At 44.2% G+C, this 21,734-nt stretch overlaps 1 protein-coding gene across 1 annotated transcript in view; it reads left to right on the top strand.

Annotated features, from left to right (window-relative positions):
• Positions 1–21,734, top strand: part of PTH2R (parathyroid hormone 2 receptor) — a 292,724-nt gene that overhangs the window by 234,947 nt on the left and 36,043 nt on the right. Inside the window, exon 10 of the mRNA XM_075284852.1 lies at positions 239–333. Within this exon, the coding sequence (XP_075140953.1) occupies positions 239–333 (95 nt within the window). The remainder of the gene's footprint in view (positions 1–238; positions 334–21,734) is intronic.

The following is a 21,734-nucleotide window of genomic DNA, read 5'->3' as shown; positions in this document are numbered from 1 at the left end:
GTAATTATGTTAAAAAAATAAATTTGCATCCATTTTTTACCGTCATGTGCATGGGGCCTTACAGCCAAGCTATGTGCATTTCAAACTGTGTGTGATGACATAAAGAAAAGCCCCAATCTTAGATATTCGAGATCCATACAAAGGAAGGCAGAGACGAAAAATCCACAATCTTTGGCCAACCAAATATTATTCTCAACCTAATCATTTTTAATTTTGATTATCAATTTCTGTTTTCCAGCTAAATTTCATTCTGTTCTTGAATACAGTGAGAGTCCTAGCAACAAAAATCTGGGAATCAAATGCAGTTGGTTACGATGCCAGAAAACAATACAGGTATTATTAATTCAGCGATTTTTTTAAATTGTATATTGTGCATCAATATATTCTACTATTATGTACTGAAAAATATCAAATTATACAAGGCCAAGTATCCATAGTGTATGACAATATTAAACCTGAATTATTTATTGGTGCTGAATGTTTACCTTGAAGTATCAATAACCAATTTATTCCATGTTTACCTAGCAATTTTTGCTTTGTTTTCCACATTCTTCCATTTTTTTTCTGGCCCTACATATGTGGACAAAGTTACTAAACTTACTTGGCATTTGTAGTTTGATACATCAATAGAGGAAGTTTATTGGCTCCATCTGGTGCTCGATGAACACTATAAAACTTACAATTAAATCTTGGGCATATTTCCACTATATTGCCAGTAAAATGCAGTAAATCAAATGGCAGAATAGATTATTTTACATACTGAGATGAATCGTGCTTCCATATAACAGAATTTTGTCAAAAAGAAAAATCCACGTATTGTTTATATTGATGTGTAACTTAGTGTATTACCGTATATACTTGAGTATAAGCTGACTTTTTCAGCACAGTTTTTATGCTGAAAAAGCTTATACTCGAGTCAGGATCCACAGAACACAGAAACTTGAAGGACTTGCATAAATTAAACAAAGGGGGAGGTCCTTTAGTGCTACTGCTCTGTGATTGGCTTGTCATGTAACATCATGTGACTGCACTTAAGTCAGTGGCCAGGATTCATTGTGTCTTATAGAAGATGTCTGTTGTATGGAGTAGAGGAAGCTACAGTAAAGTGAAAGTAACACACACAGGTACATTAACACACAGGTATTAATGTCAGGCATTTGGGGTTATTAGTTTAGTTTCAGTAACTCCATGTACCTCACATTAATAGCAGTTAACCCCATCATGTCCCTCATATTAACCCCTGTGTGCCCCATATAAGGGTTACTAATTTGTGAGACACATGGGGTAACTAATAAAGGACTTTAAAGTGATTTTACCATTAAAAAAAAAATTCTAGTTGACACATTGGAATAGCTTAAGAAAGGCTATTCTTCTCCTACGATAACTACGATACAACAGTCCAGCTCACCATATGTCATTCAGCATTAATAGTTCAAATCCCATGAGCACGGAAACCTTAGGATCCTTAGGCAGACGTAACTTGAAAGGTATATAAAATCCAGCTCCAATGGAATTCGACAAATCCACTTGTACGGGATAAAATTATCTGTATCTATATATCTGATATGTTGACTCCGTAAGATCACTATGTGACTGTTTTATTGTTTTGTAAAATAAAGTAAATAATTTTATCACGTACAAGTGGATTTGTCGAATTCCATTGAAAGCTGGATTTTATATACTATTCTTCTTCTACCTTTAGATGTCTTCTTCGCCTCGCCGTTCGGTTAAAATCCGTTTTTCATCAGTATACAAACAGCACTGGGGGCGTTCCCAATGCTGCAAGAGAACTCTCTCCAGCGTCACCTCCATCTTCGTCAGCATCAGCCTCTTCATCTTCTTCTTCCAGCACTGCGGTAACACTTGTACGCCTGCGCTGTCGGCTCTGCCATCGGGCCGCTGGCATAGCCAAGTGCACATGCCAGCGGCCATTTTTTTTGTGGCCTGATTACAAGAGCATGCGCAATACGCTCTGTACTCCATAGAACTACCCATCAGGCCGCTGTCAGAGCCGGCTGCACAGGCGTACAAGTATGACCGCAGCGCCAGAAGAAGAAGATGAAGAGACCGTTGATGATGAAGATTGAGACGGCGCAGGAGAGAGTTCTCTCACAACTTTGGGGACGTCCCCACTGCTGTTTGAGCACTGGGGCCCGCCTCCAGTGCTGCAAGAGAACTCATTTGCATACCGAAGAAAAACAGATTTTTAACTGAACAACAGGGCAAAGAAGACATCTAAAGTTAGGAGAAGAATAGCTAAAATCTTGTAATGGACAATAGCTATGGACATTGAGCGGACACCAATGGTAGTGTGAACGCCCCCTAAACCCAAACTTTTGCAAAGTTAAACTACTGCAGTATGATATAGTATCACAGAAGACAACAAATCCAATGAAACATTATTGGAAAAACATTTTTAATGACATTTTATTATTGTTTGTTTTCTCTGCTAAGATATCACACTTCAGCAGTTTAACCATTTGCAGACATTACGGTTAACCATGCTACATTTGTGTACATATACTGTATGTGTATACACAACACTGTGTGTAGGATTGATGCCGTTTTTTTATATGGTGTAGGTAGCTGCCTTTCAATTGGATTTGTTCTCTTGGCTGTGCTGCTTTGGACTTTGCTAAAACTGTTTCTCCAAAAATAAGCCCTACCCCAAAAATAAGACTTAGCTTGATTTTGCAGGATTTTTGGAGTAAACTTGAAATATTCCAAAAATAAGCCCTAGTTACAGTCTCCAGTGCTAGGTTGTGTCACATGACATCACAGAGACGGAGAATAGGCATACTCTCCCAACTGTCCTGGACAAGTACGCTGCTACCTCCTGCGAAAGCGGGGCAAAATCCGCTCACCCACTCACCCGAGTACTACTTCAGAGTTATGCCTCCTGAGTCACAGCATGAGACAATAAACCTCCTTTATTTTTTTCACCATATACTCTTTGGTGTGCGGCCTGTTTTTTTTTTTTTTTTAATCAGTATTGCAGAGGCTGCCTACTATGCCTCCATAGATGACAGTTCTGGAGACCATTGTTAGACAGCCAGCTACCATCAATGCCCAACAACACCCCTTAATTGCATTGCTGAGGGGGACAGTATTACTAATGGCAGCAACGGTAACCCTTACCATCCTCATTACCCACTACTGGGTAAAACACAGTGCTATGGTGAGAACCAGTACTATGGAGGAAATTGGTTAACGTGGAATTAGTTTTTTATTCTAGGCCATAATCATCCTTGGTAAACATTTTTCCAAATCCATTTTTATTGCTTATTGCTGAAAAACCTTTCACATTTACAGAAATCTCAAATTGTATTGGAAGTCTGCATAAAACATTCATCCAGGGCCATGAAATAACACAAGGCATAAATAAACACAATGAAATATATTTACTTACAAAATCACATTTACAGTCTTTGTCCTCCCTTTGCATTTTTCTAAATAATAATGTTAGTCATAGCAGAAGAAAATGGAAAACCTCCCTCTGCTTTTTTTTAATAAAAAAAGATCTGTTCTAGCTTCCACCTTTTTGGCAGATGTTACCGTGCGCCTACTGAGAGAGAAAATCTTTTATGTAAATATCCAAATTCACCAAATTCTTTCATCCAATGTCAATACAATCTTGTTTTAGTTGTTCTGATGCCGAAACCTATTTATTCCATACACTGCCTGTTGTGGATGCAGATTTGCAACATTAAAAGGCTAAATAAGGATTAACCCCAGAAATCCCATATTTCTAAAGCATTACATTATTTATAGTTATTAGAGATGAGCGAGTAGTATTCCATCGAGTAGGTATTCGATCAAATACTACGGTATTCGAAATACTCGTACTCGATCGAATACTACTTGCTATTCAAATGGAAAAATTCAATGCAGAACCAGCTATGGTCATACAGTCGGCCAATCAATGCTGGTTCTTCTCCTACCTTTAGAAGTCTTCTCCGTGCAGCTTCCCCGCAGCATCTTCCGACTCTGAATTCACTCTGCCAGTCATTGGGCCTGGGCAGAGCCGACTGCGCATGCCTGCGCTACAAGAAAATGGCCGCTTTGACTGTAAGCGGCCATTTTTTTGTCGTGCGGACATGCCTGGCAGAGTGAATTCAGAGCCGGAAGAGGCCGTGGGGACGCTGCAAGGAGAAGAGTTCTCGGAGGATCCAGCCCGACCCTCACTTGTGGACTTGGTAAGTTCTATTTGATCGAATGTTGCCTACCCCTGAAACGAGCATTTTCCCCCCATAGACTATGATAGGGTTCGATATTCGATTTGAGTAGTCGAATATTGAGGGGCTACTCAAAACGAATATCGAATCTCGAACATTTTACTGTTCGCTCATCTCTAATAGTTATACATTGGGATAAGTCTTTGCATAGAAGATGTGCAGAGATATTTCATATTTCAGTGAATTGTAGATGTATTAGAGATCATGTTTGTACTTGTAGTTTTTATATGTTCCATACCATGGAATGACACACATGATATGCCACATTCACATGCTATAGCATATAGGTCCATGGGTAAAGTGTACATACATAGAGTTCTGAACATGCTCTAGATATACAGTACGTTGGATTTTCATGCATTTATGTAAAAGATTGACATGTACAAATAACAATTTCACATACTGTTAACATAATGGTATAAATCCTGTAATATACATTTCCATTTAACCACATGAGGACCGCCGTACGTAAATTTACGGCCTCATGTGCTGGTACCTAAAGACCGGACTATTGCCGAAATACGTCCGGCCTTTAGGTACCTTTCTGGCGGGGGGAGGGGTGCGGGGGGGACAGGGGTTAGGTGTTACTAACACCTAACCCCTTCCTCCATAACGTCCAGTCGGAACTGAGTCCGACTGGACGTGTTAACCCTTTCGATCGCGCCGTCAAACATCACGGCGCGATCGAAAGGGATCCGCCGACAATTGAAAGGGATCGGCACCCCCCGCGGCGAGATCGGGGGGTGCCGATGTCAGTAAAAGGTAGTCTGGGGTCTGGCCAGTGACCCCAGACTACCGGAGCCCCCACATACCTGGTTGATCCTGCCGACCGATGGAGGAAGTGAGCGATGCAGCTCACTTCCTCTGCAGCTTACAGGACACGAGCAGGTTCATGTCCTGCTCGTGTCCTGTCTGCTACTGTGCTGAATCAGCTGATGCTTTCATCAAAGCATCAACTGATTCAAGTGTCCTAAAGGGACACATGAAAAAGTTAAAAAAAAGTTAAAAAAAAAAAAAATAAAGTGTATGAAAAAAGTAATAAAGTTCTAAAGTCCAAAAATCCCTTTTTTCTATACAAAATGAATTATATAAAAAAAACACTAAAAATTAAAAAAAGCAATGCATATTTGGTACCGCCGCGTCCGTAACAACCTGTACAATAAAACTGAAATAATATTTAATGTACACGGTGAACGTCGGAAAAAAAAACCGGAAAAAACTCGCCGGAAATAATGATTTTTTGCCATCTCATCCTACAAAATATGCTATAAAAAGTGATCAAAAAGTCATATTCACCCCACAACAGTGCCAATAAAAAGCGCAGGTTGTCCCGCAAAAAATAATCCCTCAACCAACACTGTCAACCGAAAAATAAAAATGTTACGCCTCTCAGAAGATGGCGATGCAAAAATCACTGATTTATGTCCCCAAATGTGTTTTTGTTCTGCAGACTTAGTATCGCATAAAAAAATAACATAAATGAGGTATCGCTGTAACCGTACCGACCCGCAGAATAAAGGACACATGTTACTTATACTGTACGCTGCATGGCGAAAAATTTAAAATGTAAAACTCTATTCAGGATTGATTTTTTTTTTTTTTAAATCCAGCAAGAAAGAGTTAATAAATAGAGATGAGCGAACAGTGTTCTATCGAACTCATGTTCGATCGGATATTAGGCTGTTCGGCATGTTCGAATCGAATCGAACACCGCGTGGTAAAGTGCGCCATTACTCGATTCCCCTCCCACCTTCCCTGGCGCCTTTTTTGCTCCAATAACAGCGCAGGGTAGGTGGGACAGGAACTACGACACCGGTGACGTTGAAAAAAGTAGGCAAAACCCATTGGCTGCCGAAAACATGTGACCTCTAATTTAAAAGAACAGCGCCGCCCAGCTTCGCGTCATTCTGAGCTTGCAATTCACCGAGGACGGAGGTTTCCGTCCAGTTAGCTAGGGCTTAGATTCTGGGTAGGCAGGGACAGGCTAGGATAGGAAGGAGAAGACAACCAACAGCTCTTATAAGAGCTAAATTCCAGGGAGAAGCTTGTCAGTGTAACGTGGCACTGACGGGCTCAATCGCCGCAACCCAGCTTTCCCAGGATCCTGAATGGAATACACTGACAGTGTATTCCCGTATACCCGATATATACCCCCGATACCCGTTCCAACGGTGTGCCCCCCCACCTTCACCCCAGAAATACCCTGCAAGTCCCCTAGCAATAGGATTGGGGCTATATACACCCACTATTTTTGCTACTGCCATATAGTGCCATTGTCTCACTGGGAATTCAAAGAATATATTGGGCTTACATATAACTTCAATTCCAGGGAGAAGCTTGTCAGTGTAACGTGGCACTGACGGGCTCAATCGCCGCAACCCAGCTTTCCCAGGATCCTGAATGGAACACACTGACAGTGTATTCCCGTATACCCCATATATACACCCCAAATCCCCGTTCCAACGGTGTGCCCCCCCACCTTCACCTCAGAAATACCCTGCAAGTCCCCTAGCAATAGAATTGGGGCTATATACACCCACAATTTTTGCTACTGGTATATAGTGCCATTGTCTGACTGGGAATTCAAAGAATATATTGGGGTGACGTGCACCCACAATTTTTGCTACTGCTATACAGTGCCATTGTCTCACTGGGAATTCAAAGAATATATGGGGGTTATGTGCACCCACAATTTTTAATACTGGTATACAGTGCCATTGTCTGACTGGGAATTCAAAGAATATATGGGGGTTACGTGCACCCACAATTTTTAATACTGCTATACAGTTCCATTGTCTCACTGGGAATTCAAAGAATATATGGGGGTTATGTGCACCCACAATTTTTAATACTGGTATACAGTGCCATTGTCTGACTGGGAATTCAAAGAATATATGGGGGTTATGTGCACCCACAATTTTTACTACTGGTATACAGTGCCATTGTCTGACTGGGAATTCAAAGAATATATGGGGGTTATGTGCACCCACAATTTTTAATACTGGTATATAGTGCCATTGTCTGACTGGGAATTCAAAGAATATATGGGGGTTATGTGCACCCACAATTTTTAATACTGGTATACAGTGCCATTGTCTGACTGGGAATTCAAAGAATATATTGGGGTTATGTGCACCCACAATTTTTACTACTGGTATACAGTGCCATTGTCTGACTGGGAATTCAAAGAATATATGGGGGTTATGTGCACCCACAATTTTTAATACTGGTATATAGTGCCATTGTCTGACTGGGAATTCAAAGAATATATGGGGGTTATGTGCACCCACAATTTTTACTACTGGTATACAGTGCCATTGTCTGACTGGGAATTCAAAGAATATATTGGGGTGACGTGCACCCACAATTTTTGCTACTGCTATACAGTGCCATTGTCTCACTGGGAATTCAAAGAATATATGGGGGTTATGTGCACCCACAATTTTTAATACTGGTATACAGTGCCATTGTCTGACTGGGAATTCAAAGAATATATTGGGGTTATGTGCACCCACAATTTTTAATACTGGTATATAGTGCCATTGTCTGACTGGGAATTCAAAGAATATATGGGGGTTATGTGCACCCACAATTTTTAATACTGGTATACAGTGCCATTGTCTGACTGGGAATTCAAAGAATATATTGGGGTTATGTGCACCCACAATTTTTACTACTGGTATATAGTGCCATTGTCTGACTGGGAATTCAAAGAATATATGGGGGTTATGTGCACCCACAATTTTTAATACTGGTATACAGTGCCATTGTCTGACTGGGAATTCAAAGAATATATGGGGGTTATGTGCACCCACAATTTTTAATACTGGTATACAGTGCCATTGTCTGACTGGGAATTCAAAGAATATATTGGGGTTACAAATACCCTCATTTCTTGCTACTGGTATATAGTGCCATTGTCTGACTGGGAATTCAAAGAATATATTGGGGTTACAAATACCCTCATTTCTTGCTACTGCCATATAGTGCCAGTTTCTGACTGGTAATTCAAAGAATATATTGGGGTTATAAATACCCTCATTTCTTGCTACTGGTATATAGTGCCATTGTCTGACTGGGAATTCAAAGAATATATTGGGGTTATAAATACCCTCATTTCTTGCTACTGGTATATAGTGCCATTGTCTGACTGGGAATTCAAAGAATATATTGGGGTTACAAATACCCTCATTTCTTGCTACTGGTATATAGTGCCAGTTTCTGACTGGGAATTCAAAGAATATATTGGGGTTATAAATACCCTCATTTCTTGCTACTGGTATATAGTGCCATTGTCTGACTGGGAATTCAAAGAATATATTGGGGTTACAAATACCCTCATTTCTTGCTACTGCCATATAGTGCCAGTTTCTGACTGGTAATTCAAAGAATATTGGGGTTACGTGCACCCACAATTTTTGCTACTGGTATATAGTGCCATTGTCTGACTGGGAATTCAAAGAATATATTGGGGTTACAAATACCCTCATTTCTTGCTACTGGTATATAGTGCCATTGTCTGACTGGGAATTCAAAGAATATATTGGGGTTACAAATACCCTCATTTCTTGCTACTGGTATATAGTGCCATTGTCTGACTGGGAATTCAAAGAATATATTGGGCTAACAAATACCCTCATTTCTTGCTACTGGTATATAGTGCCATTGTCTGACTGGGAATTCAAAGAATATATTGGGGTTACAAATACCCTCATTTCTTGCTACTGCCATATAGTGCCAGTTTCTGACTGGTAATTCAAAGAATATATTGGGGTTATAAATACCCTCATTTCTTGCTACTGGTATATAGTGCCATTGTCTGACTGGGAATTCAAAGAATATATTGGGGTTATAAATACCCTCATTTCTTGCTACTGGTATATAGTGCCATTGTCTGACTGGGAATTCAAAGAATATATTGGGGTTACAAATACCCTCATTTCTTGCTACTGGTATATAGTGCCAGTTTCTGACTGGGAATTCAAAGAATATATTGGGGTTATAAATACCCTCATTTCTTGCTACTGGTATATAGTGCCATTGTCTGACTGGGAATTCAAAGAATATATTGGGGTTACAAATACCCTCATTTCTTGCTACTGCCATATAGTGCCAGTTTCTGACTGGTAATTCAAAGAATATTGGGGTTACGTGCACCCACAATTTTTGCTACTGGTATATAGTGCCATTGTCTGACTGGGAATTCAAAGAATATATTGGGGTTACAAATACCCTCATTTCTTGCTACTGGTATATAGTGCCATTGTCTGACTGGGAATTCAAAGAATATATTGGGGTTACAAATACCCTCATTTCTTGCTACTGGTATATAGTGCCATTGTCTGACTGGGAATTCAAAGAATATATTGGGCTAACAAATACCCTCATTTCTTGCTACTGGTATATAGTGCCATTGTCTGACTGGGAATTCAAAGAATATATTGGGGTTACAAATACCCTCATTTCTTGCTACTGCCATATAGTGCCATTGTCTCACTGGGAATTCAAAGAATATATTGGGCTTACATATCACTTCAATTCCAGGGAGAAGCTTGTCAGTGTAACGTGGCACTGACGGGCTCAATCGCCGCAACCCAGCTTTCCCAGGATCCTGAATGGAATACACTGACAGTGTATTCCCGTATACCCGATATATACTCCCGATACCCGTTTCAACGGTGTGCCCCCCCCACCTTCACCCCAGAAATACACTGAGAGTCCCAAAGCAATAGAATTGGGGCTATATACACCCACTATTTTTGCTACTGCCATATAGTGCCATTGTCTGACTGGGAATTCAAAGAATATATGGGGGTTATGTGCACCCACAATTTTTACTACTGGTATACAGTGCCATTGTCTGACTGGGAATTCAAAGAATATATTGGGGTGACGTGCACCCACAATTTTTGCTACTGCTATACAGTGCCATTGTCTCACTGGGAATTCAAAGAATATATGGGGGTTATGTGCACCCACAATTTTTAATACTGGTATACAGTGCCATTGTCTGACTGGGAATTCAAAGAATATATTGGGGTTATGTGCACCCACAATTTTTAATACTGGTATATAGTGCCATTGTCTGACTGGGAATTCAAAGAATATATGGGGGTTATGTGCACCCACAATTTTTAATACTGGTATACAGTGCCATTGTCTGACTGGGAATTCAAAGAATATATTGGGGTTATGTGCACCCACAATTTTTACTACTGGTATATAGTGCCATTGTCTGACTGGGAATTCAAAGAATATATGGGGGTTATGTGCACCCACAATTTTTAATACTGGTATACAGTGCCATTGTCTGACTGGGAATTCAAAGAATATATGGGGGTTATGTGCACCCACAATTTTTAATACTGGTATACAGTGCCATTGTCTGACTGGGAATTCAAAGAATATATTGGGGTTATGTGCACCCACAATTTTTACTACTGGTATACAGTGCCATTGTCTGACTGGGAATTCAAAGAATATATGGGGGTTATGTGCACCCACAATTTTTAATACTGGTATATAGTGCCATTGTCTGACTGGGAATTCAAAGAATATATGGGGGTTACGTGCACCCACAATTTTTGCTACTGCTATACAGTTCCATTGTCTCACTGGGAATTCAAAGAATATATGGGGGTTATGTGCACCCACAATTTTTAATACTGGTATACAGTGCCATTGTCTGACTGGGAATTCAAAGAATATATGGGGGTTATGTGCACCCACAATTTTTACTACTGGTATACAGTGCCATTGTCTGACTGGGAATTCAAAGAATATATTGGGGTGACGTGCACCCACAATTTTTGCTACTGCTATACAGTGCCATTGTCTCACTGGGAATTCAAAGAATATATGGGGGTTATGTGCACCCACAATTTTTAATACTGGTATACAGTGCCATTGTCTGACTGGGAATTCAAAGAATATATTGGGGTTATGTGCACCCACAATTTTTAATACTGGTATATAGTGCCATTGTCTGACTGGGAATTCAAAGAATATATGGGGGTTATGTGCACCCACAATTTTTAATACTGGTATACAGTGCCATTGTCTGACTGGGAATTCAAAGAATATATTGGGGTTATGTGCACCCACAATTTTTACTACTGGTATACAGTGCCATTGTCTCACTGGGAATTCAAAGAATATATTGGGGTTATGTGCACCCACAATTTTTACTACTGGTATATAGTGCCATTGTCTGACTGGGAATTCAAAGAATATATGGGGGTTATGTGCACCCACAATTTTTAATACTGGTATACAGTGCCATTGTCTGACTGGGAATTCAAAGAATATATGGGGGTTATGTGCACCCACAATTTTTAATACTGGTATACAGTGCCATTGTCTCACTGGGAATTCAAAGAATATATTGGGGTTATGTGTACCCACAATTTTTACTACTGGTATATAGTGCCATTGTCTGACTGGGAATTCAAAGAATATATGGGGGTTATGTGCACCCACAATTTTTAATACTGGTATACAGTGCCATTGTCTGACTGGGAATTCAAAGAATATATGGGGGTTATGTGCACCCACAATTTTTAATACTGGTATACAGTGCCATTGTCTGACTGGGAATTCAAAGAATATATTGGGGTTATGTGCACCCACAATTTTTACTACTGGTATACAGTGCCATTGTCTGACTGGGAATTCAAAGAATATATGGGGGTTATGTGCACCCACAATTTTTAATACTGGTATATAGTGCCATTGTCTGACTGGGAATTCAAAGAATATATGGGGGTTACGTGCACCCACAATTTTTGCTACTGCTATACAGTTCCATTGTCTCACTGGGAATTCAAAGAATATATGGGGGTTATGTGCACCCACAATTTTTAATACTGGTATACAGTGCCATTGTCTGACTGGGAATTCAAAGAATATATGGGGGTTATGTGCACCCACAATTTTTACTACTGGTATACAGTGCCATTGTCTGACTGGGAATTCAAAGAATATATTGGGGTGACGTGCACCCACAATTTTTGCTACTGCTATACAGTGCCATTGTCTCACTGGGAATTCAAAGAATATATGGGGGTTATGTGCACCCACAATTTTTAATACTGGTATACAGTGCCATTGTCTGACTGGGAATTCAAAGAATATATTGGGGTTATGTGCACCCACAATTTTTAATACTGGTATACAGTGCCATTGTCTGACTGGGAATTCAAAGAATATATGGGGGTTATGTGCACCCACAATTTTTAATACTGGTATACAGTGCCATTGTCTGACTGGGAATTCAAAGAATATATTGGGGTTATGTGCACCCACAATTTTTACTACTGGTATATAGTGCCATTGTCTGACTGGGAATTCAAAGAATATATGGGGGTTATGTGCACCCACAATTTTTAATACTGGTATACAGTGCCATTGTCTGACTGGGAATTCAAAGAATATATTGGGGTTATGTGCACCCACAATTTTTACTACTGGTATACAGTGCCATTGTCTGACTGGGAATTCAAAGAATATATGGGGGTTATGTGCACCCACAATTTTTAATACTGGTATATAGTGCCATTGTCTGACTGGGAATTCAAAGAATATATGGGGGTTACGTGCACCCACAATTTTTGCTACTGCTATACAGTTCCATTGTCTCACTGGGAATTCAAAGAATATATGGGGGTTATGTGCACCCACAATTTTTAATACTGGTATACAGTGCCATTGTCTGACTGGGAATTCAAAGAATATATGGGGGTTATGTGCACCCACAATTTTTACTACTGGTATACAGTGCCATTGTCTGACTGGGAATTCAAAGAATATATGGGGGTTATGTGCACCCACAATTTTTAATACTGGTATACAGTGCCATTGTCTGACTGGGAATTCAAAGAATATATTGGGGTTATGTGCACCCACAATTTTTACTACTGGTATACAGTGCCATTGTCTCACTGGGAATTCAAAGAATATATTGGGGTTATGTGCACCCACAATTTTTACTACTGGTATATAGTGCCATTGTCTGACTGGAAATTCAAAGAATATATGGGGGTTATGTGCACCCACAATTTTTAATACTGGTATACAGTGCCATTGTCTGACTGGGAATTCAAAGAATATATGGGGGTTACGTGCACCCACAATTTTTAATACTGCTATACAGTTCCATTGTCTCACTGGGAATTCAAAGAATATATGGGGGTTATGTGCACCCACAATTTTTAATACTGGTATATAGTGCCATTGTCTGACTGGGAATTCAAAGAATATATGGGGGTTACGTGCACCCACAATTTTTGCTACTGCTATACAGTTCCATTGTCTCACTGGGAATTCAAAGAATATATGGGGGTTATGTGCACCCACAATTTTTAATACTGGTATACAGTGCCATTGTCTCACTGGGAATTCCACAAATAATTTGGGGATTCATTCACCCTACATCTCAGGCTCTTGCCATATTCACCCAGGTTGTCAGTGCTGCACCAGCTCGTTCCCAGACAGCTCTGCCCGAAAAACACGTTACCTATATAGAGGATTTGGACAATGAAGACAACATGTTCTAAATCTAATGTCTGCACCTTCTCCAGAATTAAAATAAAGGCAGCGTTTAACTTTCAAATAGCACTGCACAAAGGAAGAGCTTATCAGCTTGTCTCATGACATGCTACTGAAAAGTTTCATTTGTGTATCTTAATGTAAATATAGTTGTATAAGCTTTTTGGGTTTTAGGCACTGCCAAGTTATTTATTACCACCCGCTCCCTTATAATGATGATGACGCCAAAGTCACTGTGGGTGTTCAGAGCTCACAGCTTTGGGTGACATTTGTCTTGCTCTCTGTCGGTACCAGCTGTCTTTTTGGATACCGTAAAGTTATGTTGACTTTATTAACAGCTATAGAAACTTTAGCCAGGTTGTGACGGTGTGTAACCCTAACAACACTAAGTGGGATACACATTAATAGTCAGTCTATGTACGCTAAACGTATCACTGAAGTAATTTTTTTTCCCTCTCCCCTAATATAAGAAAGGAACAGACATTAGACCTAGACCGGGGTTCGAGGCTTGAAAAAATCCAGTATTATTTGTTCTTCATGATGTGAAATATGTGTTGAAAAGCAACCCAAGATGAAGTCAGCCATGTGTGCCAGTGTGTTACTTGGCATGCCTTTGCTGGCCCCAACTGTAAGGGTCACTCTCCATTTCCTCCATTTTCCACTCCCCTTCACACCATTTGTGGTGAAGCAATGGGATGCACTGAAGTGCACCCTCTAGCCTCGTGTGGGATAGGGACATCAGATGCCACTCCAACCCCCTCGTCTTCCTCCGCCAGCCAACGGTGCGAAGATGAGAGGAGTGTGCTCTGAATGTTTTCTGCCTAGCAGAGGCTAGTTCTCACTTACGAAAATGGCCCCACTTTGACCTGTATATCAGGCACAATGGTGTAGGTTTCAAAGAAACATGGCACCAACAAGTTGGAAAACGTGGGCCATGCGTGGACAGTGTTTGAGTCTGGCAAGCTCCAGATCTGCTACCAGGTTCCAGCCATTATCACAGGCGCAAAAATGCCAGGCCCCAGGTGTAGCAGGGAAAAAAAAATGCCATCTCAGCCAGGATGGCATCCCTGACCTCGGAGGTACTGTGCTGTCTGTCCCCCAAGCTGATCAGTTTCAGCACGGCCTGCTGACATCTCCCCATGCCAGTGTTACAGTGTTTTCCGCTAGTAGCTGGGGTGGAGGTTGCAGCTTCGTAGGGTTTCAGTCTACTCCTGCCATGAATTTTGGCCTGGGAGAGGAGATAGGCCACCCCAGTTTGCACCCGGGGAACAGACTCCACCACATTCACCCTGCCTGTCATTAAAGATAAGCACTGCAGCATCCCTGACCACAGGCGCTTGTCCATGTGTCGGTGGTCAAGTGGACCTTGCAGCAAAGCGCAGAGCTCTGGGCCCGACTGATGTTATGGGACACATGAAGGCGCAAGGCAGAGACAGCACACCAAGAGAAGTAGTAACGGCTAGGCCCAGCATAGGGAGGTGCCCCAGCTGCCGTCTGCTGACGGAAGGCCTGGGTCTCCAGAAGCATAAACAAACACCAACATCTCCAGGGCCAGCAGTTTATCGATGAGGCTGTTACAGGCTTGGGCATGGGGGTGGGTTGTATTGTACTTCTGCCTGCAATGAAAAGCTTGGGAAATGTGGAGTGGCTGGGAAGAGGCGCATGATGGTGCAGGCCAAAAGGGCGCATGAGGGTGAACTCCCCAATGTGTCAGAGATAGGTGTGTAGGTGTCCTTGCATCATATACTTGCACCATATTTGGCTTTGGAAGTTAATTTTGTGCCAAAAAGTGGTTAAGACAGCGATCCCTCAGCTACTCCCGTTACACTGTCTATTGAAGTTACCATCTGTGGAAGTGGACCACCATTTCTAAGATCCCAAAGGAAGCAGGCAAGAGATGTGCAGTTCAGAAAAAAAGATGAGAAAATAAGTTTAGGCTGTAGAGCACAGAGGGATCGGAGAGGACAGAGCTGGTGTCGGCCAGGTATTCCCACAACATGCGCCTATACTTGTCCCTCCTGGTGACACTAGGCCCCTGAGTGGCAGTAATTTGTCCAGGGGGGCCATTAACGTGTTCCAGACCTAGGAATAAGTCTTCCAACAGGGTAGAGTTTTGCATGCCTTTGCTTCTACCCACTGTTTTTGCTGCTTAGCTTCCCTCCACATCTACTCTGCTTTCACCCCTAAACATCACCCCAGTTTATGCCTTTGCTTCTACCCAGGTTTTTTGTTGATTTAGCTTCCCTCTACATCTACACTGCTTTAGCCCCTAGACATCACCCCTGTCCATGTGGGGTCGGTGGCCTCGTCATCCACCAACTCCTCTTCCAATTGCGCACTGCCCCCTTACTGCAAACCGCACATGACCACAGCTTGCCTTGATGGCAACTGTGTCTCATGATCCCCACTTAGGTCCAGACAAGTCGGTGGCGGGTCCAAAACCCCAAAATTGGAAGGAAATGGCAGATGCTGCAGTATTTCTAACACCTGTTCCTGGTGCTCGGGCCTGGTCTGTGTTGTACCCTGCACCCTGCTTAACGCATCTGCCATATCCGAAGTTGTGCTGAGCGCATGCTAATGTTTCGTGTCCAGTGCAATGGATGGGATGGGATTTCACATAAGTCTGCCACCCATGGCCACTCATGGTTGAGCAACTGAGGGAGTTGACTTTGACGAACCCGAGGGTTTTGGAGTTGGAACTACATCAAAGGTCTGTGCTGCTCACACACTCTGCTCAACACATGATATGTTTAGTGCCAGCAGTGTGGAGACGTCGCACAACAGCCGTTGTTCCAGCAGGTACAGGCGTTGTAGGAGTGCATAGAGGCTAGCAGCGGCAACTATACACTTTAAAAACTATCCGCACAAGCGCCACACTTTCACCAGTAGCTCAGGAACATTGGGGTACCTTTTTCAAAAGATTAGCAGCAATGAGTTAAAAACGTGGCCCAGGTATGGAATATGTTGCAGGCTGCCAAGCTACAGAGCCAATCCCAGGTTACGGCCATTATCACACATGACAACATGCCTGGGCCCAGGTGCAGTGGCAAAAACCACATTGCCGTCTCATCGAGGATGGCATGACTCACTTTGTAGGCAGTGTGCTGTCTGGCCCCCAAGCTGATGAGCTTCAGCACGGCCCGCTGACGTCTCCCCACACCAGTGTTGCAGCGTTTCCAGCTCGTAGCTGGGGTCAATTTAACAGCGGAGGAGGGTGGTGTTTCAGCCCTCCTCCCAGGAATGTTGTGTGGGGAGACAAGTCAGGCCACCACATTTTGCGACCCGGTCCACGCCTCAACTACATTCAACCACTGTGCCCAAATTGAAAGGTAGCGTCCCTGTCCGCATGCACTTGTCCATTCGTAACTGGTCACATGGAACTTTAGGGCTAAGCGCTGAATTTAGGGACCGCCTCATGTTTGGGGGAAAGTGCTGGTGTGGACGGCACAGTGCGGTGGCGCAGTAGACACTCTGCCCAAAAAGGGCAGAGTGTCCCCCAGCCGGGATTCCAACATCTCCTGGGCCAGATTTCTTGAGATGAGGCCGTTGAAGCCTTGGGCATGTGGGTGGGTTGCGCTGTACTTTAGCATGAAATGAAAGGCTTGGGAGATGGGGAGTTGCTGGGAAGAGGCGCATGATGGCGCGGGCAAAAGGAGAAATGGCAGGAAAAGGTGAGGATAAGGGTGAACTCCCCAAAGTGTCAGAGGCAGATGTGGAGGTGTCCTGGCTCCTGGTCTGGACTGCAGCGCCAGCCCTGTCAACAGTGGAAGAGGCAGTGGCCGCCAGGCCAAACGACGATTATCCTGCGCTTGCTCTCACCCACTGAGCCCAGGGCTTGCCTTCCAAATGATGGCACCCGCAAGAGGTGGTGAGATTCCTCTCCGCAGATCTCCAAACCATCTTGGACTTGCAAATTGCACTAAATTTGTCATGTAACTGACATGTATATGATGAGTCTATCCATTGTCTGTTCATTTTGGTGAAAGTCAGCCTGTCAGCTGACAGACAGCTGTGCTTGTCAGTGATGATGTCACCGGCTGCTTGTACCCCCAGTTTTTGCTGCTTAGCTTGCCTCCACATCCACACTGCTTTTGCCCCTACACATCACCCCTATCCATGCCTGTGCCTCTAGCCATAAGTCTGCCACCCATGGAAACTCATGGTGCAGAAAGTGAGGGAGCTGACTCTGAGGAACCCTTGGGTTTTGTAGCTGGTACTCCATCAAAGGTCTCTGCTGCTCACACACCCTGCTGAACATACGGTATCTAGGGTTAGAGCGTGTGGTGACCTCGCACAACAGTAGGTGCTTCAGGCAGATGTAGGCCTTGCTGGAGTGTATTGCGGCTAGCTCCAGGTACTGTAGACTTGGGAAAGTGGGTGTCCAAGTGCCGCACTTTCACCCTTAGCTCAGCTAATTTGGGGTATGTTTTTAAAAATCATTGCACCACTACATTGAACATGTGGGCCAGGCATGGAACGTGTTGGAGGCTGGCAAGCTCCAGAGCCCTCCAACAAGCTAAAAAACCTGGCCCCAGGGGCAGCGGAGATAAACAAATTGCCATCTCATCCAGGATGGCATCCCTGACCTCAGAGGCAGTGTGCTGTCCGTCTCCCAAGCTGATGAGCTTCAGCCCAGCCTGCTGACGTCTCCCCACACCAGTGTTGCAGCGTTTTCAGCTCGTAGCTGGGGTAAATCTAACAGCGGAGGAGGAGGAGGGTGGTGTTTCAGCCCTCCTCCCAGGAATGTTTTGTGGGGAAACAAGTCAGGAAAATTCTTGAAACGGGAGAGTTTTGCATCTTTGCCCTTGCTGCCTATGGACATCCCTTTGCCTCTAGCCACCATTTTCCCTGCTTTGCTTGCCTCCACATCCACACTGCTTTTGCCCCTAGACATCACCCCAGTCCATGCCTTAGCTTGTACCCCCAGTTTTTCCTGCTTAGCTTGCCTCCACATCCACACTGCTTTTGCCCCTAGACATCACCCCAGTCCATGCCTTAGCTTGTACCCCCAGTTTTTCCTGCTTAGCTTGCCTCCACATCCACACTGCTTTTGCCCCTAGACATCACCCCAGTCCATGCCTTAGCTTGTACCCCCAGTTTTTCCTGCTTAGCTTGCCTCCACATCCACACTGCTTTTGCCCCTAGACATCACCCCAGTCCATGCCTTAGCTTGTACCCCCAGTTTTTCCTGCTTAGCTTGCCTCCACATCCACACTGCTTTTGCCCCTAGACATCATCCCTATCCATGCCTCTTCCCCTAGCCATAACTCTGCCACCCCTGGAAACTCATGGTGCAGAAACTTTGGTTGCTGACTTTGAGGAACCCTTGGGTTTTGTAGATGGAACTCCATCAAAGGTCTGTGCAGCTCACACACCCTGCTCAAGATATGGTATTGTAGGGTTTCAGCATGTGTGAATGACGGACAACAGCCTGTGTTTGGACAGATGTAGGCCTTGCTAGAGTGTTTTTAGGCTAGCAGCGACTCCTGTGCACTTGCAAAAGTGGGCGCACAAGCGCCGCATTTTCAACAGTAGCTTCGGTACATTTGGGTATGTTTTTAAAAAACTTTGCACCACTAGGTTAGACGTGGGCCAAACATGGAACGTGTTGGAGGCTGGCAAGCTCCAGAGCCGCTACCAGGTTCCAGCCATTATCACAGGCGTAAAAATGCCAGGCCCCAGGTGTAGCAGGGAAAAAAAAATGCCATCTCAGCCAGGATGGCATCCCTGACCTCGGAGGCACTGTGCTGTCTGTCCCCCAAGCTGATGAGCTTCAGCACCGCCTGCTGACGTCTCCCCACACCAGTGTTTTAGCGTTTGCCGCTAGTAGCTGTGGTGGAGGTTGCAGCGTCGTAGGGTTTCAGTCTATTCCTGCCATGAATTTTGGCCTGGGAGAGGAGATAGGCCACCCCAGTTTGCACCCGGGGAACAGACTCCACCACATTCACCCTGCCTGTCATTAAAGATAAGCACTGCAGCATCCCTGACCACAGGCGCTTGTCCAAGTGTCGGTGGTCAAGTGGACCTTGCAGCAAAGCGTGGAACTAAGGGCCCACCTGATGTTGAGTGACACGTGCTGGTGCAAGGCGGGGACGCCACACCGGGAGAAGTTGAGACGGCTAGGGACGGCATAGTGAGGTGCCACAGTTGCCATCAGGTCCGGGAAGGCGGGAGTTTCAACAAGCCGGAACGCCAACCTCTCCTGGGCCAGCAGTTTAGCGATGTTGGCGTTCTAGGCTTGCGTGGGTGGGTGGTTAGCGGTGTATTTCTGCCGGCGCTCCAATGTCTGAGAGATGGTGGGTTGTTGTAAAGAAGCGCCTGATGGTGCCTTTGATGGTGCAGGAGAAGGAGATAAGACAGAAACAGGGGAGGATGAGGGAGAAGTCAACAAAGTGGCGGAGGCAGATGAAGTGATGTCCTGGCTCGTCCTCTGGAGTGCATCGCCAGCACTGTGAGCAGAGGCAGTGGCATGAACGGCGGGCGACGTTTGTCCTGCCGTTGCTGCCTGCCACTGATTCCATTGCTTGGATTCCAAATGACGGTGCATTGAAGTGGTGGACAGGTTGCTCTTCTCAGGGCCCCTACTCGATTTCGAGAGGCAAATTGTGTAGACGACACTATATCTGTCCTCGGCGCATTCCTTGAAAAAACTCTACACCTTCAAGAAACGTGCCCTCGATGGGGGAGTTTTTCTGGGCTGGGTACAAAAGGGAACATCTTCGGACATTCCGGGTCTGGCCTGGCTTCGGCAAAGCAGCTGACCTCTGCCTCTGGACATGTCTCTGCCTCTAGCTACCCTTTTTGGTGCTGCACCTGCCTCAACATCCACACTACTTTCCCAGCTTGACATCTGCCTTGTCCAGGTGGGGTCGGTGTCCTCGTCGTCCACCACCTCCTCTTCCAACTCCTGTCTCGCCTCCTCCTCCTGCACAATGCGCATGTCAACTGGCTGCCCTGACAGCAACTGCGTCTCATCGTCGTCGATGAGGGTGGGTTGCTGGTCATCCGCCACCAAATCGACCGGAGATGGAATGGAGGAGACTCTAGTGTTTGAGCATCTGGACACAGATACTCGTCTGTTAGGTCCGTGGAATCGCGAAATGGAGGGGCAGGTTGCGGTACAGTCAAAGGAAGGGAGAAAAGCTCTGGGGAGCAGGGACAGTTGGGGTTATTGTTCTGGGAAGATTGGGAATTTTGGGTGGAAGGAGGACAAGACTGTTGGGTAAGAGGAGGTAGAGGCTGACTGGCTGGTGGACAATGTGCTTTAAGCGTTATCCGACAGCCATTGCAAGACCTGTTCCTGGTTCTCGGGCCTACTAATCTTTGTACCATTCAGCCTAGTTAATGTGGAACTTTTGTGCAAAGCGCAGAACTTAGGGCCCGCCTGATGTTAAGGGACACACGCTGGTACAAGGCTCAACTCACCCTAAGTGCCAAAAACACTGCTGGTGCAAGGCTCTACTCATGCCAAGGGCCTCAATCTCTGCTGGTAGCTCAGCTTAAGGTCATGTAACTTTGTTTGGAAGGGCTCATGTTAAGGGCTAGAAAAGTGAATTTTGGAAGGTCTTACCACATCACACACACACACACACACACTCAAAATGACAGTTAAGGGTGAGGGCTTTTGGAATTCCCATTGCCTATTCCATTTGTGGTTGTCATGGGGAACGTGATTTAAAGGGGTGGTTGTTACTGTTTGTTGAGCTTAAATTGGGGTTTGTGTCCATCCATTTGGGGAGTAAAGAAGGTTTCCAGGTATTTTCCCACTTTGATAGAGGTTTTTTTGAATGTGGAAAGTGTGTAGTTGTTAGGCAGTGATGTTGGGGTAATAGAGGGTCTTTGGTGTGTTAGATGCCCCCAGACATGCTTCCCCTGCTGTCCCAGTGTCATTCCAGAGGTGTTGGCATCATTTCCTGGGGTGTCATAGTGGACTTGGTGACCCTCCAGACACGG

This window comes from Leptodactylus fuscus, chromosome 8, assembly GCF_031893055.1.
Source record: "Leptodactylus fuscus isolate aLepFus1 chromosome 8, aLepFus1.hap2, whole genome shotgun sequence".
Lineage (NCBI taxonomy): Eukaryota > Metazoa > Chordata > Amphibia > Anura > Leptodactylidae > Leptodactylus > Leptodactylus fuscus.
The sequence above is the reverse complement of the archived record's forward strand: the minus strand, read 5'-3'. Positions and strand labels throughout refer to the sequence as shown.